Source organism: Rhipicephalus sanguineus, chromosome 1 (assembly GCF_013339695.2).
Source record: "Rhipicephalus sanguineus isolate Rsan-2018 chromosome 1, BIME_Rsan_1.4, whole genome shotgun sequence".
NCBI classification, from domain to species: domain Eukaryota; kingdom Metazoa; phylum Arthropoda; class Arachnida; order Ixodida; family Ixodidae; genus Rhipicephalus; species Rhipicephalus sanguineus.
In genome coordinates, this window is record NC_051176.1 from 226,024,500 (window position 1) to 226,051,630 (window position 27,131).

General features: G+C 42.9%; 1 protein-coding gene across 2 annotated transcripts in view; it reads right to left on the reverse strand.

Annotated features, from left to right (window-relative positions):
• Nucleotides 1-17,653: 17,653 nt before the first annotated feature.
• The window catches only part of LOC119373476 (lysophosphatidylcholine acyltransferase 1), a 107,038-nt gene continuing 97,560 nt past the window's right edge, over nt 17,654-27,131 (reverse strand). For both annotated transcript variants that reach the window (XM_037643526.2, XM_037643519.2), the window contains exon 14: nt 17,654-19,953. In XM_037643526.2, the coding sequence (XP_037499454.1) occupies nt 19,841-19,953 (113 nt within the window). In that variant the 3' untranslated portion in view covers nt 17,654-19,840. The remainder of the gene's footprint in view (nt 19,954-27,131) is intronic.

A 27,131-nucleotide genomic window follows, 5' to 3' on the forward strand; every position in this document is an offset into this window, starting at 1 on the left:
AGCGGCGGACCGTTCGCCATGATTGCAGATTAAAGAAGCGTCCCTCTCTTACTGTTCGGGAGCCAGTCATTTCGCAATAGGGCGCCATTGTATAAGAACGTCTCAAATTTCGGACGCTGAAACTCTTCTACATCTTATTTTTCTGACTTTTTGCGCTAATTGCATATCCGAAACTGCGATAACTGAAGCCACCACCACTGCCGCGTCGATCATCTCGCAGGCTTGAACCAGCGCTGACGCGAGTCGATCCGTTCGCGGCCATATCGGATTTCAAAAGTCAGCATATTTTGAACAGTAAGGCGCGACGACGACAACGGACAAAATGAGGAGTCATACCACTCCGTGCGTGTATGGCTCTCCCTTTTGTCCGTTTTAGTCATCCTGCTTTACACTTCAAAATATGCTGAACCAACAAGCCCATTCTGCCATTCTTAGATCAATAGTCAGCTTTGCCACAGAGCCACAGCGCTATGCGGTGAAGCATATCGTGAATCCAAAAGGGCTGTTGTCACGGCGTGGGTCAACACCACCTTGTCGTCGTAACCACGATCCGACTATGAGAGACGCCGTAGTGGAGGGCTCCGGAAATTCCGACCACCTGGGGTTCTTTAGCGTGCACCTAAATCTAAGTACACGGGCCTCAAACACGCCTATTCATGTTCGGAGAGGTGGAAGGGCGACGGGAGAGGCGCGCATGGCTGGTGACATTGAGAAGACACAGGTCCTATACTCTATGAGCGTGCGGTGCCCGTTGGGGTGGTGGGTGGAGGTATTAATATAATAATTAGGGGGTTTCACGTGCCAAAACCGCGACATTTTTATGAAGCAGGCCATAGCGGATGGCTCAAGAAATTTAAACCATCTGGCGTTCTTTAACGCGTGCACTGATATTGCACAGTACACGGGCCTCTACAATTTCGACTCCATCGAAATGCTACCGCCGCGGCCGTGATCGAACCCGCGACTTTCAGGTCAGCAGACGAGCGCCGTAACCATTATACCACCGCGGCAAACGATGGAATACGATCAACTAGTGAGAGGAATTTTGAAGTAGGGTACCGAATTTTGATTGGGAATAATATTAACAAAGAATTTTTCTTGTGTCACCAAGAAAATCGCATATGGCTAAGCAGACGTTCCTGTAGCTGTAGCCCAGTGAAGACGCTCGAAAGGAAAGAATATTTTGAGAATTCAGAGTAATTTTCAAGTTTCTGAATAACATTTCGAAATGTTTTTTCCTATGACTAGTGAAGTGACGGCATGAAAGTAAAAGATGATCAATGTTTTCAGGCTCTTGACAGTAACAGCATAGAGGAGATGGCACCGAAAATCCCTAGATGTTTTTTTCTCTTCCTTGCTAAGTACCGACAACTATTGGAGCGCCAACGACAACTCTCATTGGCTAACGCTCGTTTTCGGCAGCCATGTTCTTCCTAATGCTGTTTCCGCACCTGGTGAAACGCGTCCCCCGCTCACTAATGACGGGGGATTAGCGGGAGGAGAAAGGCGCGTCGCGTTCACATATTGTCCGCTGAAAGGTGCGTGGCTAATGTACTTAGACGTACGTGGTTTTGTAAATCTTCCAAGTTCGGAAGAACATGGTGGCAGACACCGGCTGCGGGTAAGAGAAGGCCGGGAGAGGAGGCAGTTGTCGGTACTTAGGCAAAAAGGGGAAAATCTAGAGATTTTAATGGCACCAAACCAGACCTGTATAAATGAAAATTAAGTTGTGGTATACAGCATCAAAATTTTGTGATAGACTTCCGATTCGCGAGTGCGACGTCATTTATTATCCCAAGCTAAGAAAAGATGACCACATTCCTGAAGTGGTAATTTCATTTTCATTGAATCTTGAAGTAAGGAGCATTTACGAAATCTAAACTCAGTAATAAATGCTGTATCAGGTACAATGGATATTATCGGACCATCTAGGGACCACCGCGCAAGAGTATCAGCCATCTCGTTTAGAAATATGCTACGATGGCCTTGCACCCATACCAACCGCACTGCACGCAAGTTTTTAGGGATTAATGTTGTAAATGCATTCAGAACAGAAAACTCCAAAGGAGAAGATGAAGTCAGAGATGTACATAAAGAGAGAGAATCAGTTGCTATAACAACTGCCGAATCATGTACTGAAAGTTTTCGAAGACCTAAAAGAATTGCTAAAAGCTCTGCTTCAAACGTGAGAGTATAATCCGGGAGGCGCGAAGTGCAAGACCAAGATAAAGAAAATGCCCACTCCCGCTTTCTCTTAACACATGGATGCATCAGTGAAAATTACGTTATTAATTCCCAGTTGAAGTAAATGGTCTTCTAACAAGGCTATTAAATATCGAAAAGGTAGGAGTTTGGCATTAAATGGGTATATATCATCAAACTTCAATTTTTGTGTTAGCCAATGCTTTATCCTTTGAAACAATGTCGCATATGTTAACATTTAGTGGTTCTTGCACAAACAAAACTTGACGTTTATATACGCGAGACCAAGACTCGTTAAAAATGTTCTCGATTCAAAAATTAATACAAACTGTAATTGTCTTTATGAAGATGCGTAAATTTTTAAATATGTTTTGACGGTAAGAATGTAGAATCTGCAGGCTAGAGTGGAGATTCGGGCTCCTTAATATAAAATATTGTTAGCATTAAATTTTGGTACCCCTAGACAATTTCGAATAGCCTCTCGCTCTAAAGCAATCGGAGGGTTGATGTCGTATATATGCTGGCCCCCCAAAGTATAAAATGCAACCAAATTCTAGAATCGGACGAGCATACATACGACAAATCATAACCATATTGTCTCTGAGTAACCCAGGGAGGTGACGACCAACTTTACGAATCAATCCAGCAGCGCGTGTTGCCTTATATTTAACACGCTCAGTGTGCTTGCGCCAACTTAGCTTTTCATCATAAAATACACCTAAACATTTAACGCATTCATTTTGGGTAATTATTTCTTGACGATACTGAAGAGAAATGCTAATTGGAGCATTCAAAGGAAGAACAATCACGGAAGTTTTGTTAACGTTTAGAGTCATTTGGATATGTTCGCACCATAATTATAATGTTCATAAATATGAATGCTGCATGTAATGAGTGAATATAACATGCAGAAGCAAAAAACGCAATGTCGTCTGCTTATATATACACTTGAACGTTATTGTGCAACGGAATTGAGCTTAATAGAATATTAAATAAAAGAAAGAACAGAACCCTGAGGGACCCCTCTGGACTGATTATATTTCGGGGATGATAAGCCACGTTGACAACAATAAAATTTCCTATCCTTTAGAATCTCTCTTTAGCGCAAACTTCAGATACAATGGACGAAAAAATTGCGACACACACAAGCGACACACGCATGCACAGTGGGCGTTGCCTGAACGACCGCCTCAGGGGGCATTCGCGGGGTAGTTTACAGGGTCACGTGACGACGCACTGCCAAAGCTGTGTATCTACGCCTGAATTTGAAGAAAAAAAGAATGTGCAGTGCTCGCTACACTCATGCTGACCTAAGGACACGAGAAATAATAGAAGCAGCAGAAATGGCCAAGGTTGATCACCAGTGTATCAGTGTGCCGTCTAGTGCCCTGTCAAAGAAATAGTTGTGCTTTCTAGGTGCAGCATGGGATAGTACCAGGTGAATTGCGTGCGAGTTGTTAGCTGTGCGCGTTATTTATGCTTTTTAACTTGTCAGCTCACTATAGTTATCACTTTGTGGTGTCGTGAATTGCGGAAACGGAGTGGCGTAGGCGCGCCGTTACCATAATTAATATGTCTGAACAATAAATATCCACTTGGAAGTTAGCGCTTGCGTGTGTCGCAATTTTTTGGTCCCTTGTCTCTGAAGTTTGCGCTAAAGAAGTACCAATGGATTACCGACTAGCCCAAACATGCACATTGCTTTAGAAACTCATACAACCAATGAATAATATATTGCGGGAAGTACAAGTTTTTTAAGGCAGTGAGTAGTGTGACATGTTCTACACTGTCGTATGCATTAGCCAAATCAAGAGCTGCTAATGCTGTATATTGCCGCCTGTGACAAGCAAGCTTAGTACGTCTCTCTAAATCTACATGTGCATACCATATTGAATATCTATATCTTAATAATATCTGACATGGGCTCAATATTCAGTTATTTGCTATAAATTTGATCATTTTATAGTATACCACTCTTTCAATTAATCTTATAACATGCGAAGTTAGTGCGATATGTCTAAGGATCCGTGTTTTCGGATAAATCCGAATAAGTCCGATAAAACTCGCCGGTAAAATCTGTGACAATTCGGATTTATCCGATAAACTCCGACTTCAACGGCCAATATGACCCTGTTCCATTCTTTATCGAAAAAGGCATGCTTAAGCGGTCATCGATGCATCGGCCGGTTTGGCCGATGCATAAACTTTACCTCACGCACCAGTTTTGCCGTGCACTCTGTCTGTCATGCCGAGGTTCCACTGCACCAGGCTGATAAACCTCTTGGCAGCCTCTGCCGAAGCAAGTGTCCGGCGGCACGCCCGATGCCAGATAGTGATCAACTATATCGGAAATACCTACATGAGGTCAGTGCGATAGACATTGCGCCGATAAGCTTTTTGATGAAAGACCGCCCCATTTCCATCACCATCAACGAGTCACCGGAACTCTACGCCCGTCCGGCAATGGCGGTGCCTGCAACTTTCAACGATGACGAGCTTCCTAGACGTAGGATCCCCATGATAGACTTGCAAGTAGTTCAGCAGCGTAACGCAGTATCAATTGGCATGTTGATACAAACCGCTCTTCATAAGGTTGGAAAGGCCTTAGCCGACGTAGCTGTGTTGTGTGGCCGACTCAAAGCTGAGAATCATCAGTCGAAAGAACCGCGCTTCCATCAGTGACAGCAATCTAGTAAGGTATCTTAGCAGAACTTGTTGCTGGACTAATTCGCGAAAAACCTGGACGACTATAAGTACCACGCTCCTTTTTTGTGCTTCCTCTTTCTGCAGATGGATCACAGGCATCTAGGTTTTTCTCGAAGCTAGTTATAAGGCATGCCTGCGTCTATTCCAACAAGCTCTAAGGTTGCAATGCGCATAAACGTAGGTGTTCCGTATTCAAGTATTTGTGTTTGTGTATATGTGCGCTTGAGCGTTTAGACATTTCAGATAACTAAAATACGCTTCGTGTGTTCTGATGTTTTCGTGTTGAGATATTATTTCATTTTGAAGAATTTGGAATAATGCATAATTAAACTCCGAATTTCGGATAATTGGGCATTTACGAGAAATAAACTCCTATAAACGCTGAATTTCCGCCAAAAAAATAAACTCCGAAAAACACCCTCCAAATTTCAAGAAAAAATAAACTCCGAAAACACGGAGCCATATATAGATATCTGTTATGTAATCAATATCCGTACCTATTCTTTGTTTTTCAAGCAGGGGCATTATTTTTGGAATTTTCTGATCTGGAGGAATCCAATCATTTCCGAGAACGAGAGTGTCGAGATTAAGGAGGTGCTGAGGAGACAGATTAAACAATATTTTTAGCATGCCTGTCGTAATACCGCCTGGACCTGGAGCAAAATTGGGGAGTAAATGAACAACATGCGAAAGTTCATCTTATATAGCTGCGTGGACGAAATCATCCACAGATGAAGGCTTGGGGAATATTGTTTGTAACTGAGAGGCGAACTGCTTTTTTAATCCCACTGCAATGTAATTTATTAACTGAGCCGATTCTTTTGGAGTTAGTACAACTGATTCTATGTTATGAGCGCAGAAATAGCCTTTCGAGATCTAAGAAATCTAAAAAGAGCTTTATAGGTGCGAAGCACTTTATGCGCTCGGGCTGTCGACGTCTCCTGTCGTCGTCGCCCGTTACGGTAAAGCAAGTGGCAAATAAGACGGCGCGGCGCGTTCGCTCAGGAAAAGCTCGCGAGAACGCGCGCTCACCCGCGAGAGACAACGCCACGTGCGCTTCTCCGAGTGGCAAATAAGACGGTGCTTTGACTGCTCAGAAAAAGCACCTGTTTCTGCGATAAACGGTGTCTGCGACGCTGTCTGTAGCAATGAGAGGGCGCTGTCCTCTCATTGCTATTGACGTGTCCCTATGGGAAACACCGGTGCTTCGCACTTCCCCAGGTTCCACGTTACTGGAGCTGTCTTGTATAGTACAGCATAGCGAGGGGTGGGAAAGGGAAGGGAGGGTGAGGAGGAGGAGGAGGGCAACGCCACCAGCTCTATCGCTTCCTTAGTGTTCGCACTACTAGTGAGTAGCTGCCCAAATTTTGTATTCCCACTTTTTCACAGAAATGTGTATTGGTTTTCTTCACGATTAGCTTTCACCATGAAAATAGTTCTTTTAAACATAGCTTTGGAGTATTTGTGATTACTCCAATTAGGGCATTGCTTAATAAGGAATTTTTTTCATGCGGCCCTTCCGCGCCTGTACTCTCGTCCGCAATCTGAATCCCATCTTATACCCTAGGCTTCCCTTTTGCTAAGGGTATTCATCAACAGCCTGTCTACGCCCACTGCAGGGCAAAGGCCTCTCCCATGTTCCGCCAATCAACCCGGTCCTGTGCTTTCTGCTGCCACGTAATACCTGCAAACTTCTTAATCTCATCTACCCACCTAATTTTCTGTCTCCCCCTCACGCGTTTGCCATCTCTTGGAATCCAGTCAGTTACCCTTAATGACCACCGGCTATCCTGCCGACGTGCTACGTGCCCGGCCCATATCCATTTCTTCTTCTTGATTTCAACTATGATGTCCTTAACCCCCGTTTGTTCCCTGACCCACTCTGCTCTCTTCCTGTCTCTTAAGGTTACACCTATCATTTTCCTTTCCATCGCTCGCTGCGTCGTCCTCAATTTAAGTTGAACCCTCTTTGTAAGTCTCCAGGTTTCTGCTCCGTAGGTAAGTTCCGGTAAGATGCAGCTGTTATATACCTTCCTCTTGAGGGATAGTGGTAGATTACCATTCATGATTTGATAATGCTTGCCGAATGAGCCCCAACCCATCCTTATTCTTCTAGTTATTTCACTCTCATGGTTCGGCTCCGCGGTTACTACCTGTCCTAAGTAGACGTACTCCTTTACAACTTCCAGTGTCTCGCCACCTATCGCAAAGCGCTGTTCTCTGCCAAGATTGTTCCACATTACTTTAGTTTTATGCATATTAATTTTCAGACCTACTCTTCTACTTTCCGTATCCAGTTCAGTAATCATGAGCTGCAATTCGTCTCCCGCGTTACTCATCAATGCAATGTCATCAGCGAAACGTAGGTTACTGAGATACTCTCCATTAACTCTTATCCCTAACTCTTCCCAATCTAGGGCCCTGAAAACTCCTGTAAACACGCGGTGAATAACATTGGAGAGATCGTGTCTCCCTGCCGTACGCCCTTCTTTATTGGGATTCTGTCGCTTTCTTTATGGAGGACTATAGTGGCTGTGGATCCGCTGTAGATTTCTTCCATTATGTTTATATAGGCTTCGTCGATGCCTTGATTCCGCAGTGCTTGCATGACTGCTGATGTCTCCACCGAATCAAATGCCTTCTCGTAATCTATGAAGGCTATGTATAGGGGTTGGTTGTATTCCGCGCATTTCTCTATCACCTGATTGATAGTATGAATATGGTCTATTGTTGAGAATCCTGTACGAAATCCTGCCTGGTCCCTTGGTTGATTGAACTCTAATGTCGTATTAATTCTGTTAGCAATTACTTTTGTAAATAGCTTGTAGACAACGGACAGTAAGCTTATGGGCCTGTAATTTTTCAGGTCCTTGACGTCCCCTTTCTTATGGATCAAGATGATGTTGGCATTCTTCCAAGATTCTGGTATCCTCCCCGTCGAGAGGCACTTCGTATACAGGGTGGCCAGTTTCTCTAACATAATCTCTCCACCGTCTTTCAACAGGTCTGATGTTACCTGATCCTCACCAGCTGCTTTGCCTCTTTGCATTCCCTTTAGGGCTTTCTTTACTTCTCCTGTCAATACTGGTGGGATGTCATATTCCTCTGCGCTATTACTCCTTCTTACGTTATCATCCTGAATGCCTCGGCTGCTGTACAGATCTCTGTAGAACTCTTCTGCTACCTCAAGTATTCTATCCATATTGTTTGTGACCTTGCCTTCCTTGTCCCTTAATGCATACATCTGATTTTTGCCTATGCACAGTTTTGGGTACGGACAGGCCGCCATTGGAATCTGAATTTGGCTACGTATAACGCTAGAACTTTATCTAGTGAGGCGAGTCTAGCTGTACTATTCGAGGAATTAGAGGGTGTTAAATGGGATGTAATAGGGCTCAGTGAGGTTAGGAGGCCACAGGAGGCTTACACAGTGCTGAAGAACGGACACGTCCTATGCTATCGTGGCTTAGCTGACAGAAGAGAACTAGGAGTGGGGTTCCTTATTCATAAAGATATAGCTGGCAATATAGAGGAATACTATAGCATTAATGAGAGGGTGATATGTATCGTAATTAGGTTTAATAAGAGGTACAAGATGAAGGTGATACAGGCCTACGCACCTACATCCAGCCATGATGATCAAATGGTTGAACGCTTCTACGAAGACGTAGAATCAGCAATGAATAAGGTAAAGACACAGTATACTGTACTGATGGGCGACTTTAATGCAAAGGTAGGCAAGAAGCAGGCTGGAGATCATGCAGTTGGGGAATATGGCATCGGCTCTAGAAACGCCAGCGGGGAGTTACTAGTAGAGTTTGCAGAACGCAATAATTTACGCATCTTGAATACCTTCTACAGAAAACGGGCTACTCGTAAGTGGACGTGGAGGAGTCCTAATGGCGAAACTAAAAATGAAATAGACTTCATAATGTGCGGCCACCCGGGCATTGTACAGGATGTGGAAGTAGTTAACAAGATCCGATGCAGTGACCATAGAATGGTAAGATCTAGAATTCAACTTGACGTGAGGAAGGAACGGCAGAAACTGATACGCAAGAAGACAATTAATGAACTAGCTCTGAGGGGGAAAGTTCAGGAATTCAGAGTTTCACTTCAGAATAGGTACGCGGCTTTAACCGAGGAAACCGACCTTAGCGTAGACGCAATAAATGATAATCTGACTAGTATCATCAAGGAGTGTGCAGTGGAAGTCGGGGGTACAGTCGTTAGACAGGACACTGGTAAGCTATCCCAAGAGACGAAAAACCTCATTAAGAAACGTCAAGCTATGAAAGCCTCAAATGCAACAGACAAAATAGAGCTGGCGGAGCTTTCGAAGTTAATCAATAGGCGTAAAGTAGCCGACATAAGAAAGTATAATATGGAGAGAATTGAGCATGCTCTAAAGAACGGAAGAAGCCTCAAAGCTAAGGGTATAGCGAACTGTAAATTTTTGAAGTGTATTTTAAAGCAGCACAAAAACTTGTCGCTTTAATCTCATTTTCCGAGATGGTCAAAGAAGATAAATTTGACTGTGAACTCTTTTTTAATTTTGAATAGTCTGCAAAAGTGTGCGTCTCATTATCCAATGGAACTAATGTGTAATTAATGTCAATCGCTACTGGGCGGTGGTCACCATTTCTTGCAGTATCAACAACAGCCCAAGAAGAGATAAGAAGGCTAGTGCTGGCGAATGAAAAATCTAAAACAGATCCCGTGCTACCTCGTATAAATGTAGCTACTTCAGAATTTCGACATTTAAAATTGTTTTTACTTATCGAATTCCGCAACAATTTACCTGATGAGTCAGTGCGGTAACCCCAAGATACACGATTCGAATTAAAGTCTGCAGCAGCTTGAATTTCCCTTTTTCTTCTTTCTCTTAGAGGATTTCGCATTTCATTGCCTTTCGGCACGGACACCTAGCAGCCAGAATTCATTGTTATAACCGATAATGTGGTGCGGCGGCATTGTTGTAAGCGGGTTATTTCACCATAGCAAACACACAAAAGTTGACGGTGCAGCAGCTTCTCATTGATATAACTGATATATTGCTAAAACCGGTATCGTTATAAGTGGATCCGACTGTATTATAATGTGCACAGCTTTCTAGAACCAATTGAGTAAGTTGGGTCATATGCATCTGTACAGGAAAATGACAGAATCTCCTTTTGGAGTTGCCTAAGCGATGCGTAAGCGTGGAGTTTCACTGCAGGTAAGTGGATAGTCGCGGCGTTACTTGGAACTTTGTGACATCGGCACGGCGTCTTTTTTTTTTTTTTTTTTTTTTTTCTAGCGTCATCAGGGTCTGATACGGCCCAACGAAAGGCCCATCCCACGACCATCAGAACATGTGTTTGGTACGAAGTATTCGCAAATTCGGAATTTTTTTTAAATGTGCAATGCTCGATGTCGACTCGAGTGAGGGCGCGCTTATTGCACCATCAAGAAATATTTCAACAAAGCCTTCACAGCAAGCGTTCTCCTTTTACACTGACAGATGCCATCAGGAGGGGCACTACGACTGTCGGTTGGAAGGAAGAGAAAGAGGAAAGGAAGATAGGAGCAGAGAAAGAGGAAAGAACTTTGAAAGTAAGCAAAAAAAAATGACGAAGGCGTGGACAAAAATAAGTAAAAACACGAAAAACAACTGAGGCAGCTCCGCACTATTGGTGCCAAGTCTTCAGGCCAAGCCAGGAGGAACATTGGAGCTGGGTTGGTTGGTTGGTTGGTTCCTATAGGGGAATAGCTCAACCCACTACGGGGGATCGGCCACGAAGCGTACGGCAGTAAAATAAATTAAATGAAAGGAATATGCGAAAAAAAGATAGTTTACAGCAAAGCAAAAATGTTAGTGGTAATTTTGATTTTTTTAGTGAAATGTTAATTAAACGAGTGTCAAATAACAGAAATAAATAAATTTAGGTAAGGGACTGAAATTATATATATCTACTTATAATACTGACATGGCAGTCTCTTTGTTTCTTTTATATAACTGAATATAGCATCATATATGCCCCTGTTGCATTGCCCTAGTGCCGACGTCCCCAGGGAGAGTAATGCCGATGTGGAAAGCTCAAGGCCAAGTTTTTGAAAAGATGGTTTCAGAAATATTTGCCTTATGTTTTCGTATCTGCGACATTCTTTGAAGTAGTGCTCTATTGTTTCTGCTTGATTACAATAATTACATTGAGGGGAAGGAACGACACCAGGCCTGTGCAAATAAAAGTTTAGTGACGGTATTCTGCATCGCAGTTTGGTTAACGTTACTTCCAATTGCCTTGTACTACACCATGTGTTATTTCACGGAAACCTAAGGTGCTGAAAATTTGTATTGTTTAGTGCAGAAGATTTAGTACGTTCCTCTTGCAGACAAAAATGTCGGAATCGTGCGATGGTGTTATTAGAGGACGGCCTTAGAACATTTAGGACAGGTCCTTTAAGGGATGCTGCCGCCAGGGTGTCCTCCGCTTCATTTAATATCAATACAGTGTGGCCTGGTACCCAAACCAGACGGACGTGCCGTACGTGATTAGGCATATATGAGTAAAGTTCTGTTAAGCAGCTCGACGACTGTGGCACTGTTAATGCCGCGCACACAGACAAGGAATCCGTTAATATAACTGCTGAAGAGATGTGTGCTGGGAGTTTCCGCAAGGCAAGAATAATTGCGATTAATTCTGCCTGCAATATTGGTGTGAAGTCAGGCAAGCGAAGGGAAAATGACCAATTTAGTGCTGCTGAATAAATTCCCACTCCTGCCTTCTCATCAGTAACAGAAGCATTTGTGACTATTACTGAATTTATCCGTACGTTTTTAATAATATCTGGGGTTTAACGCCCCAAAACCACGATATGATTATGAGAGACGCCGTAGTGGAGGGCTCCGGAAATTTCGACCATCTGGTGTTCTTTAACGTGCACCTAAATCTAAGTACACGGGCCTCTACCATTTCGCCTCCATCGAAATGCGACCGCCGCGGCCGGGATCGAACCCGTACGTTTTTAAGGTCGTCTTCCAACAACCCGTTTAAATATCTAATGGGCAATAACTTTAAATTTTTGGAAATATGTCATCATATTCTATTACTTCTGTGTGCTTGAGTGCGTTTGGGTAGATTATATCACGAAATGTTACTTGTAATGGCTCCAAGAGCTTTTGCACGAAAATTATTTGAGGGCGATGTAGTCGAGACCACTCACATTCAAAAAATGTGAACGGCTCTCTAAGAAATACATATTTGGAGCGTCTGTGTTGGGAGGCATATATGTTTAAAAATGTTTGAACTGTTAAAATTCTAAACCTAGTTTGAAGACATGGCAGGTATGTTTCATGGTAAAGTATATTAGTAGCTACAAATTTTGGAAGACCGAGACATAAACGTAACACTTCACGTTCTATAGTTAGAAGAGGGCGTAATTTATAAGCGGGTCCCCCACAGAACAAAATGCATCCAAACTCTAATATACATGCAATGATATACATGCAATGATCTATTGCATACATGCAATAGATCATTAACAATGTTTTTCTACGCATTCCAAAATGAATGCTGCTGATTCGTCTTAATAATCCAATTGCACGTAAATCTTTAGCTGCAATGTACTCAATGTGCGAGCTCCAATTAAGATTAGCCGTGTATATTATACCCAAATATTTTAATGAATCGACCTGTGGAATAAAGGCCTGGCCGTACATAAGTGCGATTTGCACGGGAAAAGTCAATGAAAAAGCAAGAAGAGCACTTTCGTTAACATTCAGAGACAAATTCAGGTCATTAAGCCAAATTTCGATCTCATTCAAATATGACGGTAGAATGCTGTATAGCGAATGTATATCACTGGAAGATGCAAAGAATGCGATGCCATCCGCGTATACATACACATGCACGTCGTTGTGCGAAGGAATCCAACTTAGTAATATATTGAATAAAATGGGCAAGAGAACTGACCCTTGAGGAACTCCCCTTGTTTGTTTGTATTTTGGAGAAAATAACCCATTCTGCGAGCAATAAAATGTGCGTCCGCTTAGAAAATTTTGTATCCATGCAATTATATACTCAGGAACATTTACACTTCGGAGTTTCCTACTCAAGATGGCGTGTTCTACGCTGTCGTATGCCTTAGCAATATCTAAGGTCACTAGGGCGGCGTACTGTTTTTTGTGCCGAGCAAGTTTACTTCTACTTTCCAAGTCAACATGGGCACACCATATAGAGCGTCCAGGTCAGAATCCAATTTGAGATTCACTCAGTATGTGGTTTCCTTCAATCCATTCTTCAAGATATAATAATCGCTCTATTAGTTTACGAGATTCGACGTGAGGGAACTAGGCCGAATGTTATCTATTGCATAACCAGTGCCCTGTTTTTTAAGCAGCGGTACTACTTTGGCAACTTTCCAATCTGGGTGAATCCAGGCATTTTCTATAGAAAAATTTAGAAAGTTACAGAGATCGTTGAGAGATAAATCAAACATAATTTTTATCATGGCTGCAGTTATATTATCGGGGTCCGGTGCTAAGGCTGGCAGTGACTTTACTACTTCCGTTATTTCTTCTAAGGTCGCTGCTTTAGGTTCGTTAGATTTTTCTGTAACAGGCAAATGGTAAGGTAACACTGATGTAAAGCGACACTCCAATCCTTTCGCAACTGTTTCCAGTGACTGAACCAATTCTGCGGCTGATAAAGAAGTTGATTCTGAATTTATTGGTGACGGAACAATCTTTTTGTGTCCCAGAAACCTAAATAATACTTTATTATTTTTTTTCTCTGACATATAACTGTATCGTTTGGAGTTATAATCTTCTTTGGCTTTGTCAATCGTCTGTTTAAATGTAGCAGCAGCATATTTATAATCTTTCCAGTTACGTGGGCACTGGTTGTAAAGTAATTTCTTCCAGGCTGCTTTACGTCGCCTATAGTCGCGATCACAGTCAGGATGGCGCATGAGCACCGCCTTTAGTTGACTGCAGACTGAATTTAGCTTTTTTCATACTATCTCCTAATAGTTGACAGAAATTAAGTGCCTTTACTTGGTCACTTAGTCCTGTCTGTTTGTTTAAGAGTGATATAATTGCGAACACATTTGCTTATTGACGTAAGTGGACACACTATTTCAAAAATATTGGTTGGTGATCACTGTTTGTGGCCCATGTGATGGCAGACCAATACGAAATGATGCAACCGGAGCTTGAAAAGGTCAGGTATATCACAGAGCGTGATAGGCCAGATACATAAGTAGGGGTTCTGGAATTTACACAATGAAGACCATTCTAGCTGGTCCATTCTAGCAGCCGTTTACCACAGGCATCGCATCAGTAGCCCCACGATATGTGGTGTGAGTTGAAATCTCCTGTTTCTGTTATGTTCTTTCTGCATGCTGCTAGAGCGGAATCCAGAGAATTAGTATTTAGAACGCCTGTAGCAAAACATACATTGACTATGGAAAACGGTGTATAGCCAGGAATATTTACGTCGACTGCCAATATTTCACTTTCTGTAGGTATTGAATGATGGGTAATCTTCCCTTTTTTGACAGATGCTTTTACAGATAAAACACGCTAAGCCCCCTCTACAAGAACGGCGATCCAAACGAAAGCAATGAAAGTTATTTAGATTGAAACTTTTTTCTGTAGAAATCCAGGTTTCTTGCAATAGAACTAAATCAGGAGAAAGTTCTGCACAAAGGTGTAACAAATCAGTTGCTGCTGAAAAAATTGATCGGCAATTCCACTGCAGTACTTTTAACGAACCTATGTTGACTCTAAACCGGCAGTTTCAACAGCTTTCTGGAGAATGCTGTCTTTTAAGAAATCCCCCTTTTTCGATGGACTGCTATCTTGATTTTTTTTTCTTCCAGTCTACGTAAAAGAACGGATTTCGGGGAGTAAGGGGCAGCCCGACGTTTACTGGCTCTAATGTCCAAATCCATGCTTTCTATGCTTCGGGAAATGGTCTCCGAGGTACTACCACCCTGCTGTTCGAAACGAGATGTTGTAGGCTCAGTGTCATCAAAGTGACTTCCTTGTTTCTCTTTATTTTTCTCTTTCTTTCTTTCTCTCTATTTCTTTCTCCCGGTTTATTGCATCTTTCTGTCTCTGTTTCTTTCTCTCTTTCTGTTTCCATCCCACTATTTCCCTCTTTTTTTCTCTTTCTTCCCTTTCTTTCTCTACTTCTCGCTTCCTCTTTCTTTCGATCTCTTTCTCTTATTTTTTCTCTCGTTTTGTTTCTCTCGCTCTGCTTCTGTCTTGCTCTCTGTTTTTTTTTATTTCTGTTTTGTGTCTGTTTCTTCCTCTTTTTATTTCTGTTTTTCCATCTTTTTTTTCCTCTTTCTTCCCTCTATTTCTCTCCCCCTCTTTCTTTGTCTCTTTCGTTATCTATGTGATTGTTCTCTCGCCCACCTTGTATTCCACGCCAGACAAATCGCCGCATTAGGAGAGTGCGCGCCGGGCGCACTTGTTCGGGGAGCGAATAGAATATAAAGAAGAGGACGAAAAGAGAGCGCGCCGGTCTATTGCGTTGCACGCGCTAGGCGCAGCTTTGCCAGGTGCTAGGCGACGCGAGATGCCATATAAGGTAGAGGCCGTTCATGATGATGACAGAGAAAAATCTGTTTTCTCTATGGTGTCCCTTAAGACGGCGACCTTCGGACAGAGACTGGGAAAAACAAGCTCTTTCACAAGCACACGAATTTTATGAAGCACAAATTGCGCAGTGCATGATGCTCCATGGATCATGAATTTTTTGACAAATCTGAAAGGACCACAACAGGCAACAGCAAGTTTGAATAGCCATGAAGAGTTTTGGATAAGTGACCGTATAACCTGGAAAGTAAGCATGAAGAATGATGTTAGCCCATATCACCCTCCTGCACACAATATAAATTGGAGAATACTAGAATAATCTCCAACCAAAAAATCCTTGCACCACCTAGAAAGTAAAGGCGACGATTTCCAGCAGTAATGTTCCATCCTGCCGATAAACTAAAAACATCTCACTACTGCTGCAACAGAGCACCATGGAGCCAACAAAATTAAGTCCCTTGTCCACCAAAACTTGCACTATTCACAAGCTTACCCGTTTTATTAGTGGCCTATAAGAGCCTTGGTTAACCAATACCAGCCTTTATTTTTCTCTAAAATATTTACCTGGCTACTCGACTCCAAAAAATATAGATTCCATCGACAGGCCAATTATTATACGTGCAAAAGTCATCACTGAAAACAAATATAAAAATTCATTTTTATGTCTGCTTTTCACCATACACGGTGCAAATCAGGCAAAAGAACTTGAAGGAATAAGGTAATGTGATGAGCATCCTGGGCGCTGAAAAACTACATTATCTAAGCCGCCGTACTAGTCCGTTACTCTGAACTCCAGTCCAAGCTGTTGACACTTCACTGCCGACGGGTTGCTGTGACCCATCTATGATTTTTCTATACAAGTAGATGAGCCCAACAAGGTGGTCCTCATTGCTTAAACCATAGACGTACGTGTCAGACGCTGTCCAGGCGGCGCTGCGAAAAACACCGCCACCAGCGCAGCCCTGGCGTTAAGTGGGTAGTGCAAAGAGAGCCGTCTGCAAGCGAATGTGCATATGCTACAATAGGACTCCCCTTTTTTTTTTTTTTTTTTTTTTGGTGGCAAGGCACGGTTTCCTGAAAATCAAGGACCTGGAATTAAGCTTCTTCCACCAATCCACGCTTCGGAAAAGTATAGGAAGCTCATCAAAATGAACCGCGGGTACAATGCAAAAAAGAAGTTTCACTTATTTCGGCGCGCTGGAACTCGCAAATACAAGCGAGCATCGCACGACATCGAGTTTGAGGCAAGCCCTCCGGCGTCTGTTCTCTAGCGCCTAAATGCGTTAAATTTGGGTACTTACACAACGTCAAAGCGACGAAGTACATACACGATCAATTTAGTTAGCTTATGCATGTATCATACGATCAGTGGTACAAAACGCGCTTTATCAGGGACGAATGGCCCCGGTGATTTTCGCCTTTTCTGTTCCATTCTCCCTTCATCTCTCGCTTCCTGTGCCTTGGACTGTTTTATTACGCATCCTCGAATGTTCCGTTCACGGTTGTCTTCCGTTTGTGTATAGTGCAAACAGAGACCCGTGCGTGTGCACTTTCGCGGGGTACAACCACAGGCAAAACCGTGACCTCCAAGATTAGCTCCGGCAATCGCGGAGGCCACGGGCAAAACAAACCTGAAGGTCACGACCAACATTTTGCGATTTACTTGTATGACGCGCGCATTTGCTAGTTAAAACCGGCACTTTGAGACTTCAAAATGTACATGCGCGATGCTGTGTGGTGACGGCAGATTCAGATTATGGGAGATCGCGGTGTGCGTGATATTTTTAAGGAGTCTTCATTCTGCCTCTAGCTACTCACTCCGTGCTAGGCGGCGCGCACCGCGGCCAGATGCTCTGCCGAGCTTCATATGGTTACCATGGCTCTCAATCAGGGTTACGCAAAACAATAACAGCAGAGAGACATTATCACCCTTTCTCATGCGACCGGCCGGCTGTGGAGGACGCTAGTCACACCCGCTAGTTCCACCTGGTTCCACATCAAACTTTGCAAGGGAGTCCGACTTTACATTACCCAATACTGCTCCGACAGGTGGCGCAATACGCGTCTTGCGAAATTCCAGACTTTTTTTTTTTTCGTAGGTTACTGTTGTCAAGGATGCCCAAAACAATACAGACGACAAATGCAGTAGATTAAGTTGAATTATCTTTAATCTCTTTTCATACCACATTCAGGCAAATGAATTCATTACACTGACACATGCAGACTGGTAAATACATAAATAATAAATCAGTAGTATTACAACTTTTCCCAACTTGTCATACTTTACAAATAACAATCATATTGCAACTTTACAAACTTGAAATGCCTTATGCAAACAAATCTTTCACAGACAAAGAACATGTATAAAGACTAACAAATGATGAGGCAGCATGTCATCACCCACACTATAGTCACACACAAGATTAGAGTACTCAGCAAAGTAAAAAAAACATGCATTCCACTAATATACCTGAAGCCACTGAAACAAAAATCTTGAGGCATTTGCTTCCATGCACACTAATGATGAATGCTAGTACAAAAATATGGGCATAAAAGATCCCTCTCAGTTGATAAAAACAACTGGGACAAGCCTGTGACAAGGATAATCTACAAGCAGACATTTTGTGCCAGATTTGGCCAAGGTTCATCACACCAGAATCAGCCTAAAAGCTACTGAATGGGCTTGACAAAGTCAGAACATTCATCCGTGCAGCCTTTGGCAATCCTAAGCAAAGCAGTCAGGGTTTGTGACAACAAACAGCAATAACATTTACATCCACCATAGCTTGAGCCAAAACAGCTTGAGCTAAGCAGCATACAGGCTTTCCACATGACAACGCGAGAAAGATGTCACCTGGTCTGGTTCCAACTGAAAATCGCTGTGTGCAATCATTAAGGTCCTGCTGCACATTATCCAAAACATTCTTCAGTGACAGCATTTTTTTAAGCTCATCCCATATAACACATTGATAGCAATCATACACATCTGTAGCAAACATCTCCAGAACCAAGTGGCACAGGAGCTTAGGTGCACAAGCTCAAACACCAGCAGGTTTTCGTTCAGAGGTAGACTTATCAGATTTGCAGAGAGGCTGTGCAACTGCATGCAACGTAGAATTTTTAAAATTTTGAGACATACTTCAGAACCCAACTGAACTTTTCACAGTTCAACATTTCTCATCTACTGCATGTTTCAAATAGATAAAGACCTACGAACATGAACAAGATCATGTTGAATGCAAAAACCTACTTCATGATGGTCATGGTGCACTTATTTGTTGCAGAGTATTTCAAGCCCCAGTGATTTAGGTGTTCAGCGATTCAGGTGTTCACATTCACAAATTGAACCAGCATCATTCAGAAAGGTCACTAACTCATGAGCGAGCTCCCTGAATGGGGACCAAGCAAAGAGGCTTAAAGGCAGCCATCAGCTAACACGGGGCATGTCTAAAAGTACCAATTCAGGGCCAAGTTTTGCAGTATGGCTACAAGCCCACTGTGTCACTGAAGAAGTAGGCCACGCTACTACCATTGCATTCCTTCTTAGGTACACACAGTACCAAGCAGCACTATACACTACACTCCATTCCAAAATATTTAAGAAGGCCATTGGTATATAGTGCAAGCTGTAAAGGTAGCTTCCAAGATTTAAACAGTAGTAAAATATGGCTGTTTCCAAACTGAAGCCAAGCTCAGAGCATCTGCAAGTGCTAAAGCGCAGCCTCACCATAAAACAGTTTGTTTATCAAACAATCCAAAAAGATGGCATCCAAATGCAAAGAGCTCGGTGAAAAGTCCTGCAGGGCAAGACACCCGACACTAGAAAAGTCTACCACTCACGTTTACAAAGGTTAGTCTACAAGGCCAACTGGGCTGAACAGCAAGCAAAAGCTGCACAAGTAGTACTTCCTTCCAGCATCACTGCATGCTTTGGCCACATTTGTTGTAAGTGCACCACTTACAGCCACTTTTGTCAATGGTGGAGACTACTGTGTATTGAGAACATAAGCCAACAGCAAAAAAATAAATGTGGAGTGCTGTGTTACACTACTTTCACTAAGCAAAATGAGGACAGATTCAAAACCAGCACCCATGGCATCTGGTCCCATGTAAAGAAGTCCAGCACTTTGCCAAGTGGCTAGCACTAGGCTCCAAGGACCATAGTGGCCACGCTCTATTCAGGAAATGGTCTTACAATGGAGAATATAAATATCTTACACTGAGTGAAACAAATGACATTTGAAAACCTGTGACTAAAAGAGAACTGGCAGTCCTTGGTTAAAAAGAATAAAAATCGCAAAAAGAAAGACGCTGTATCTACAGTCATGGCAACTCTCTCTCTCATCACTCTTCTTTGCTTGGCACACGCTTGTCCCCATCTGGAGAGTCATTGTTGCCCAACGGTGGTGCCAAGATGTCAGCCCATTTTGTCATGGAAATGAATTCTTTGAAGTCATCTGAAAAGAGGTAATACATACAGCAATCTGAGTAATTTGCATCAAAAGTGCGATGTACAACATTTGGTAGTTATGTGTCAAGACACTGAAAGTGGAGTGCAGTGGCAGGCAAGTAAACTCCGTAGAGCGTTGACGTCGAAAAATATAACTTGCAATATGAGGTACAGGACCCTTAGGCAGAAGAGAGTAGATGACTATAGAAGCTTAAAACTAGAGCTGTGCGAATAGCAAAATTTTGGGTGCGAAGCGAATTCGAATATTGAAGTGTGAGTGCGAATCGAATCTAATATTTCTCGAATATTTTTCGAATACTTTGAAGCGAAATTGCAGAAAAAAAAAGTTAGGATTCCTAAGCATATTCTTATGAGATAGCAACATGAAAGTGTTTCTTTTCGCTAGGTTGATGAAGCGCTGGTGGGGCGGTGTTTCATAGTTGTCTTATCAAGAATGAGGCAATGTAGAGGCCGAATTCTATTTATGTACACGATTTGGTGCAACCAAAGTGTTGTCGACAACACTTTACACGTGGTAGGCAAAGATGCCATTTCCTCAGCCTCTCTTCCTCTTTCAACTTCTGTGGAGGCCCAACTGATGTGGCGGGCAAGGGTGTGCTCCCTTCAAGTCCGGAGTTCCAAACCTGCCTCGTAGACATTGATATATAAGAACATCTGAAATTTTGGACGCTAAAAAGCTGCTTCCGATTTTTAGGACATCCTGCCCAAATTTCAGGTCCAAAACAGCATTAATTGAGCCCCCACCTCTGCCACATCTTTCATCTCCATGTTGGAAGCAGCGTTTTCTTGAGTTAATACATTTGCGACCGTAGCGGAGCTTAAAAGGCAGCTTTGCCGCAATACAGAGGTGTGATGAAGTGAAACATATTGAAAATCTAGGGACCACTTCCAATCGGTCGTTGAGTGTGTCTTGGCCAAGTTCGACTGTAACTGAGCTTGAAAGGCAGCTTTGCCGCAATACCGGGGTCTGATGAAGTGAAGCATATTGAAAATCTAGGGACCACTTCTAATCGGACGTTTACTGTGTCGTGACTAAGTTCGACCGTAACCGAGGTTGAAAGGCAGCTTTGCCGCAATACGGGGGTGTGATGAGGTGAAGCATATTGAAAATCTCTAGGGCTCACTTTTAATTCGACGTTGACCGTATTTGTTTTTGGGAAGTTCGAATAGTTCGAATAGTAAAGTTCCAGTGCGAATCGAATCGAATAGCAAACACTACTTAAAACTATAGAAACTTCATAGTATAATAATAATATCTGGGGTTTTACGTCCCAAAACCACTATATGATTATGAGAGACGCCGTAGTGGAGGGCTCCGGAAATTTCGACCATCTGGTGTTCTTTAACGTGCACCTAAATCTAAGTACACGGGCCTCTACCATTTCGCCTCCATCGAAATGCGACCGCCGCGGCCGGGATCGAACCCGCGACTTTCGGGTCAGCAGCCGAGCACCGTAACCGCTACACCACCGCGGCGGACAAACTTCATAGTATAGCATGATCCTAAATTCTGCTCAGCCATCAATATGATATACTATCAAGGAGCTCCCTCTTTCTGCGTGCTTCTGCGTGCTGTATTATTCAGTGTCACAGGAGTGACACTACCAAAAAAAAAAAAAGGAGAGAGAGAGAGAGGGAGACAATGGATAAATGCAAAAATGTTCCAAAACTGCGCGAATTCACGATTGTAAAAGGATTACTCCAACTTAACACAAGTATGAACAAAATAACAGACGTTTCGCCACCTCTGCGGATGGCATCCTCAGTATACACTGGCAACAAACAAGTGGAGTTCGCCCAGTTCACTACAGGGGTGCAGGAAGAAATTTTTTCGGGGGGAGGGGTTTCAACCATACTTTATGTATGTTTGTGTGTGCGTGTGTATGCGTGCGTGTATATATACGCAAGCAAAAGTGAAAATTTTCGGGGGCGGTTTGAAACCCCCCCCCCCGCCCAACCCCCCTTGGTTACGCCCCTGGTCCACTACTAACATACGCCCTCATAAACATCTGGTAGGGGCCGTGGTTGTTGTTGCAAGCCGATGTGTCGCATCACACTTTGCAGACGACCCTGCTCTGATCGTTCACAGGTGTGCAGTCTTTGGGCTTACAGGTACGAAACAGAGAAAGACAATGTCTTGCCTTTTTTGGATGTGCTTGTACGTAGGGCTGATAATGGCAGTGTGGAAACGACAGTGTACCAGGAGCAATGCGACACCAGGAATTGTCATTTCACTCGCATCACCCAACCAATCACAAACGGTCCGTCGTGAGGACTTTCTTGTCATGTTGGGATGCAGTGTGATCAAGTCAGCGGTTGCGGCTACATGAAGTGGAGTAATCTCCGGTGTGCCTCAAGGTATAGTTCTAGGCCCCCTCCTCTTTTTAATTTACATCAATGACTTACCCGATAATATTTTGTCTAACATCAGCCTCTTTGCCGACGACTGTGTATTCTACCGACCTATTACTATAACGTTTCAGATACAATTACTCTCCAGCATGACCTAAAACTCGACGAGTGGTGTTGCAAATGACTCATGGTCCTAAATACTAATAAAACTGCACTTGTTTCATTTCACAGACGCCATAACTTACCTACCACTAACTATAGTATTAATGGCTCCATAGTTTCTTCCCTAAGTTCCATTAAATATCTTGGTGTTAACATCTCACAGAATCTAAACTGGTCTTCTCACGTAAGTAGAATAGTTAACAATGCTAACAGATCTCTGTTACTTTCGTCGTAACTTGCATCTTGCCCCTCCATCAGTCAAATTACTAGCCCACAAAACACTCATTCGCCCAAAACTAGAGTACGCATCCGCCATTTGGGACCCACCTCAAATTAACCTATGTAAGTCTATCGAAGTAGTTCAAAACCGCACAGTTAGATTCATCTACTCAGATTACTCATATCATACCAGTGTTACTAACCTTAAAAGAAAAGCAGGTCTACCTAACCTTGAACTACGCCGTAATATTTCTAGACTATCATTGTATCACACGTTTCATTATAACTCTCCCATTCAATCAGCCCATCGCCCTTCAGCCCGCACAAGTCACCACAAGGCCGTCTACCCACCCCCTGCTTGCACCACAGCCCACCATCACTTCTTTTTCGCCCAGGCAGCCAGGGACTGGAACGATCTTCCCCCAAGTGTCATCCATCATTCCAACATGGATAACTTTAGAAATGCTATAGAATCATTGTTTTATTAACCCTACATTGTTTGCCCACACTCTCATGTAAAGCCCTCTCTTAGGGGGCCTTTGAGGTATATTAAATAAATAAATAAATAAATAAATAAACAAATAAATAAATAAATAAATAAATAAATAAATAAAAACGCGGTTGGTGCACTGGAACGACAGCATTATCCTAGGACGTCTATTAATGACACCCAGAAGCGCATGCAAAGAGGAACGAGATTGCGTCACGAGAAAAGACTACATCTATTCTGTCAATTCTTTAAGTTAAAGGTGTATCAGACTCTTTTCAGAGAGCTTTGCGTTTGCTGGGCATACAAGCCATTTTTAAGCACCATTACACCTGAGGAAATGTGTTCATTAAGCCAATAGACCACACACCTGTGAACAATCAGGATGGGGTCATCTACATGGTGCGATACAACTTACACCAGCAAAACAGGCAGAAAAAGTGAAAGATCAACGAGGCTTAAAAGAACACAGAGGCGATGTTGATAAAGCCACCCATGCCACGCGTTCCAAGACTGAGCTCGTTGAACACTGCTGGACAACAGGGCATAGCTTCATACACCGCAACAATGCTGGCTCGGGAACGAAGGTGGGGGAAAAGAAAACTGGAATCGTGGTTCATCCATCGTGACACATCACCTTGCAACAACAACCGCAGCCCCCTACTGGAGGTTTACAAGGACGCACGCGACTGGCAACAAATGAGCGGAGGTCGCCCAGTCCACTACTAGTGTATACTGAGGATGCCATCTGCAGAGGTGGCGAGATGTCTTATTTTGTTAATACTTGTTGTGTTAAGTCTGAATAAACCTTTTACAATCGAGACAATGGATGCTCCCGGAATTTTTAAGAAGTGACTTGTCATCCTCAAGTGCAACAGCTTCCTATTGAAATTGCACTACTGAAAATGATCATGCCAGAAAGCATAGGCGTGCGCACAGGGGGGCAGGGGAGGCGGTCGCCCCCCCTAATCATTAAGAGGGGGGGGCGCAAAATCTGCCCCGTACATTGACCCTTGTGGTCATCTAAGAGGGGGGGGGTGCAAAATCTTCCCCCTACATTGACTTAGTAGGGTGGGGGGGGGGGGGCGCTGCGATGAACCTTTGCCCCCCCTGATGGGCAACCCTGCGCACGCCTATGCCAGAAAGTGCTTTGAAGAACAATGTCATAACACAAAACATATGCATAAAATGAATGGTCAATGAACAAAAGAAGTGGATTAGATTGAAGGGACCATTTTTTGTTCGTCACAACCACATGAAGGGAACAGATACTGAAGCCGCAAACATTGCCAATGAGGGCCAAACCCACATGATTCACATTACCGAAGTGTGCTATGCGATAGGCTGCATTTGTCTGGTGTCCCGTTGAAAACTATTATAGACAGCTCTACCATGCCATACTCAGGTGTGCTTTAATATCTTGTTCCGATACAGCCACCTTTACACTAATGACTTAAAAATATTCTCTATTCATCACATAATAGGAGCAACAGACCAAACCCAAACAAGAACCAAGGACTGTACTTGAAAGCCAATTTTGGCTGGAACTGAACCCAAACCAGTCAATGTAAAGAAGATAATGGTAGCTGCTTAAAAAGAATTCTTAAGCATACTGGCTGATGTAGACTCTAGGAACACATTCGGCACTAAACAAAGCAGGTTACCATCCACATATGCACATGTGGACTAGAAAACAGATTCACAAACAGAAGGAATATCGTCACTGATTCAAAAATCCATGCATTAGTGCCATGAGGGGCATCAGCCTAGCCAGCACTAATCGCTTGAAAATGTTTTTAGAGTACTACAAGGGTACACCTTTGCTAGCAACAGTGAGTGGCAGTTCCCATAGCGCTTCCACCATAATTAGTGGCACTTTCAGTGTTGGGACACAGCATCCAGTTCGCTGATCTTTGTAAAAAGAGTGGGGACACAAAAAACCACAATTTCATCAGTGCCAGCATCTCTATAAGTGTCCGAAGTTCAAAAACACACCAACTGAGCAATTAGATGGACTTTGTTGCGTAATCCAAGTACCTATGGTGTTTGAAACACCAACTGCCGGCAGTGCAGCATAACAAAAACTAAACTGAACGAATATGAACGCATTTTCACTACGTCTAATGGCTTGAGAACAGTGAATTGTGTGAAGGTAGGACTACAATGTGTGGTTCCGAAGCCATTGACAGTCAAGTACCAACAATAAATTTGCTGCAAGTGTTTCGCTACTGAATGGGTGTAATGTTGCTAATTTCATCCTCAGCCTGTACAGCTGTCATATTTCAATGCAGGCCAAGCTTCTGGGATAACACCCATGTGCTCACAGCATTAAGTGCTTATTACACTAAGTCCAGGTCATCGTCTCTTCCTCTACTGTTATGATGCCAATTAAGTTCGATTATGCTGAACTGCACATCACTTTGGCACTTTACCATATGAAAGAAATCGTACGAGCTCTCAGTGGTTTGGCTTTTGCAATTATCTGTTGCACACAACTTTTCTATCTTGTTAAGTGCATGCATTTCATGCCTAAATTGTTGAAAAGGTTCTTTTGCATCATTCTATAAAGCCACACACAGCAAATGTGATCCTTGTCTGATCATCTTGTCCAATATTAGGAGCCCATCATGGCAAAGGTATACCTGTAGCACCCCTCAAAGAAGGATACCCAAGAGACCAAATGTTTGAAACTAAACCTCAGAAATGGTATGTTTATAGAACTCTGCTATGCACAGTGTTATAAAACAAGGGATATGACAAGGATCACGCCTACTGTTTTAACTTTGTGAAGTTTTCATTTTATTCTCCGAAAAGAAACTCAACCAGGAAAATGGCAATGCACCTTGGACCTAAACAGAACGTTTCTTTCTGCCTCCTTGAAAACCCGGAGAACATAATGTGGGCAGTTTCTTTACGTGGCTCTAGGTTTGTATATTATACAAGTGCTCTGCTTCAAACATGGTACATGCTAGCTAGGATACTTGTATACCAATATTTGTCAAATGTTAAAATTCTGATGTGCCGTGGTGAATGGAGAGTCCGGACAGATGCATACATTTCTAATCCACTTGCATGCACACACAGCGTATCTTTGTGCAATTTCGTTGTGATGTTTGTATTATATGTCTGTTATCAAAGGCTGCTGGCTGAGCATTGCACATAATTTACAACATTATAGGAAAGAGTGTGTACCACAAGAAGGGTCAGGGCTTAACCCACGCAAAAACACTAGAGCAGCACTGTTGCCAACTGCCAGCATACATGGTTGTCTACACAACAGACAGTGATTTTCATCTAATCTTATCGGCAATTTTTAGACAGAGAGCCAGTTCAGTTTTCTCCATCTGAAGTTGCAACAACTGCAGTGAAAGGGTCTAAAGATACACCTACACCAAATAATTCAAGCTGGAGTTTTCCTGGGCTGCACAACAAACGAAAATTCTGCGACAAGGCTAGGCTTAAAATTTCCAGGCCAACTGTCAACTAATTTGAATGAGTGGAAACAATTGACTACCAACCGAAGAAAAACAGATTTCATACTTTATTCACGCATCAATGACCAATGACGCAGTGATGTGGATACTGTATCAGCATCTATTAGTGCTAGTGGTATAGCCATTATTATAACTTTGTAGTCCAAAACCGAATTTTATTAAAAGTTATGTTTCAGGAATGTCAAAGATTGTATTAAGAAAGTTTAATGTTCAGCCATATCAAATGAACAAATAAAATACCACAAGGCAAGAACACTACTAGCATAAAATCCTGAACAAGCGCCCCCTTCCCCATTTCAGGAGATTTGAAATATACGCCAATGACCGAGCAAGCGCCCCCACCCCCCTCCCAGCACATTTTTTTTTAAACCTGCTCGCTACAGAATACTGCAGCAGCGGTTCCTAGGAAGCCAAGTTCTGAGAGTCTTTAGATATGTACATGATTTCTTA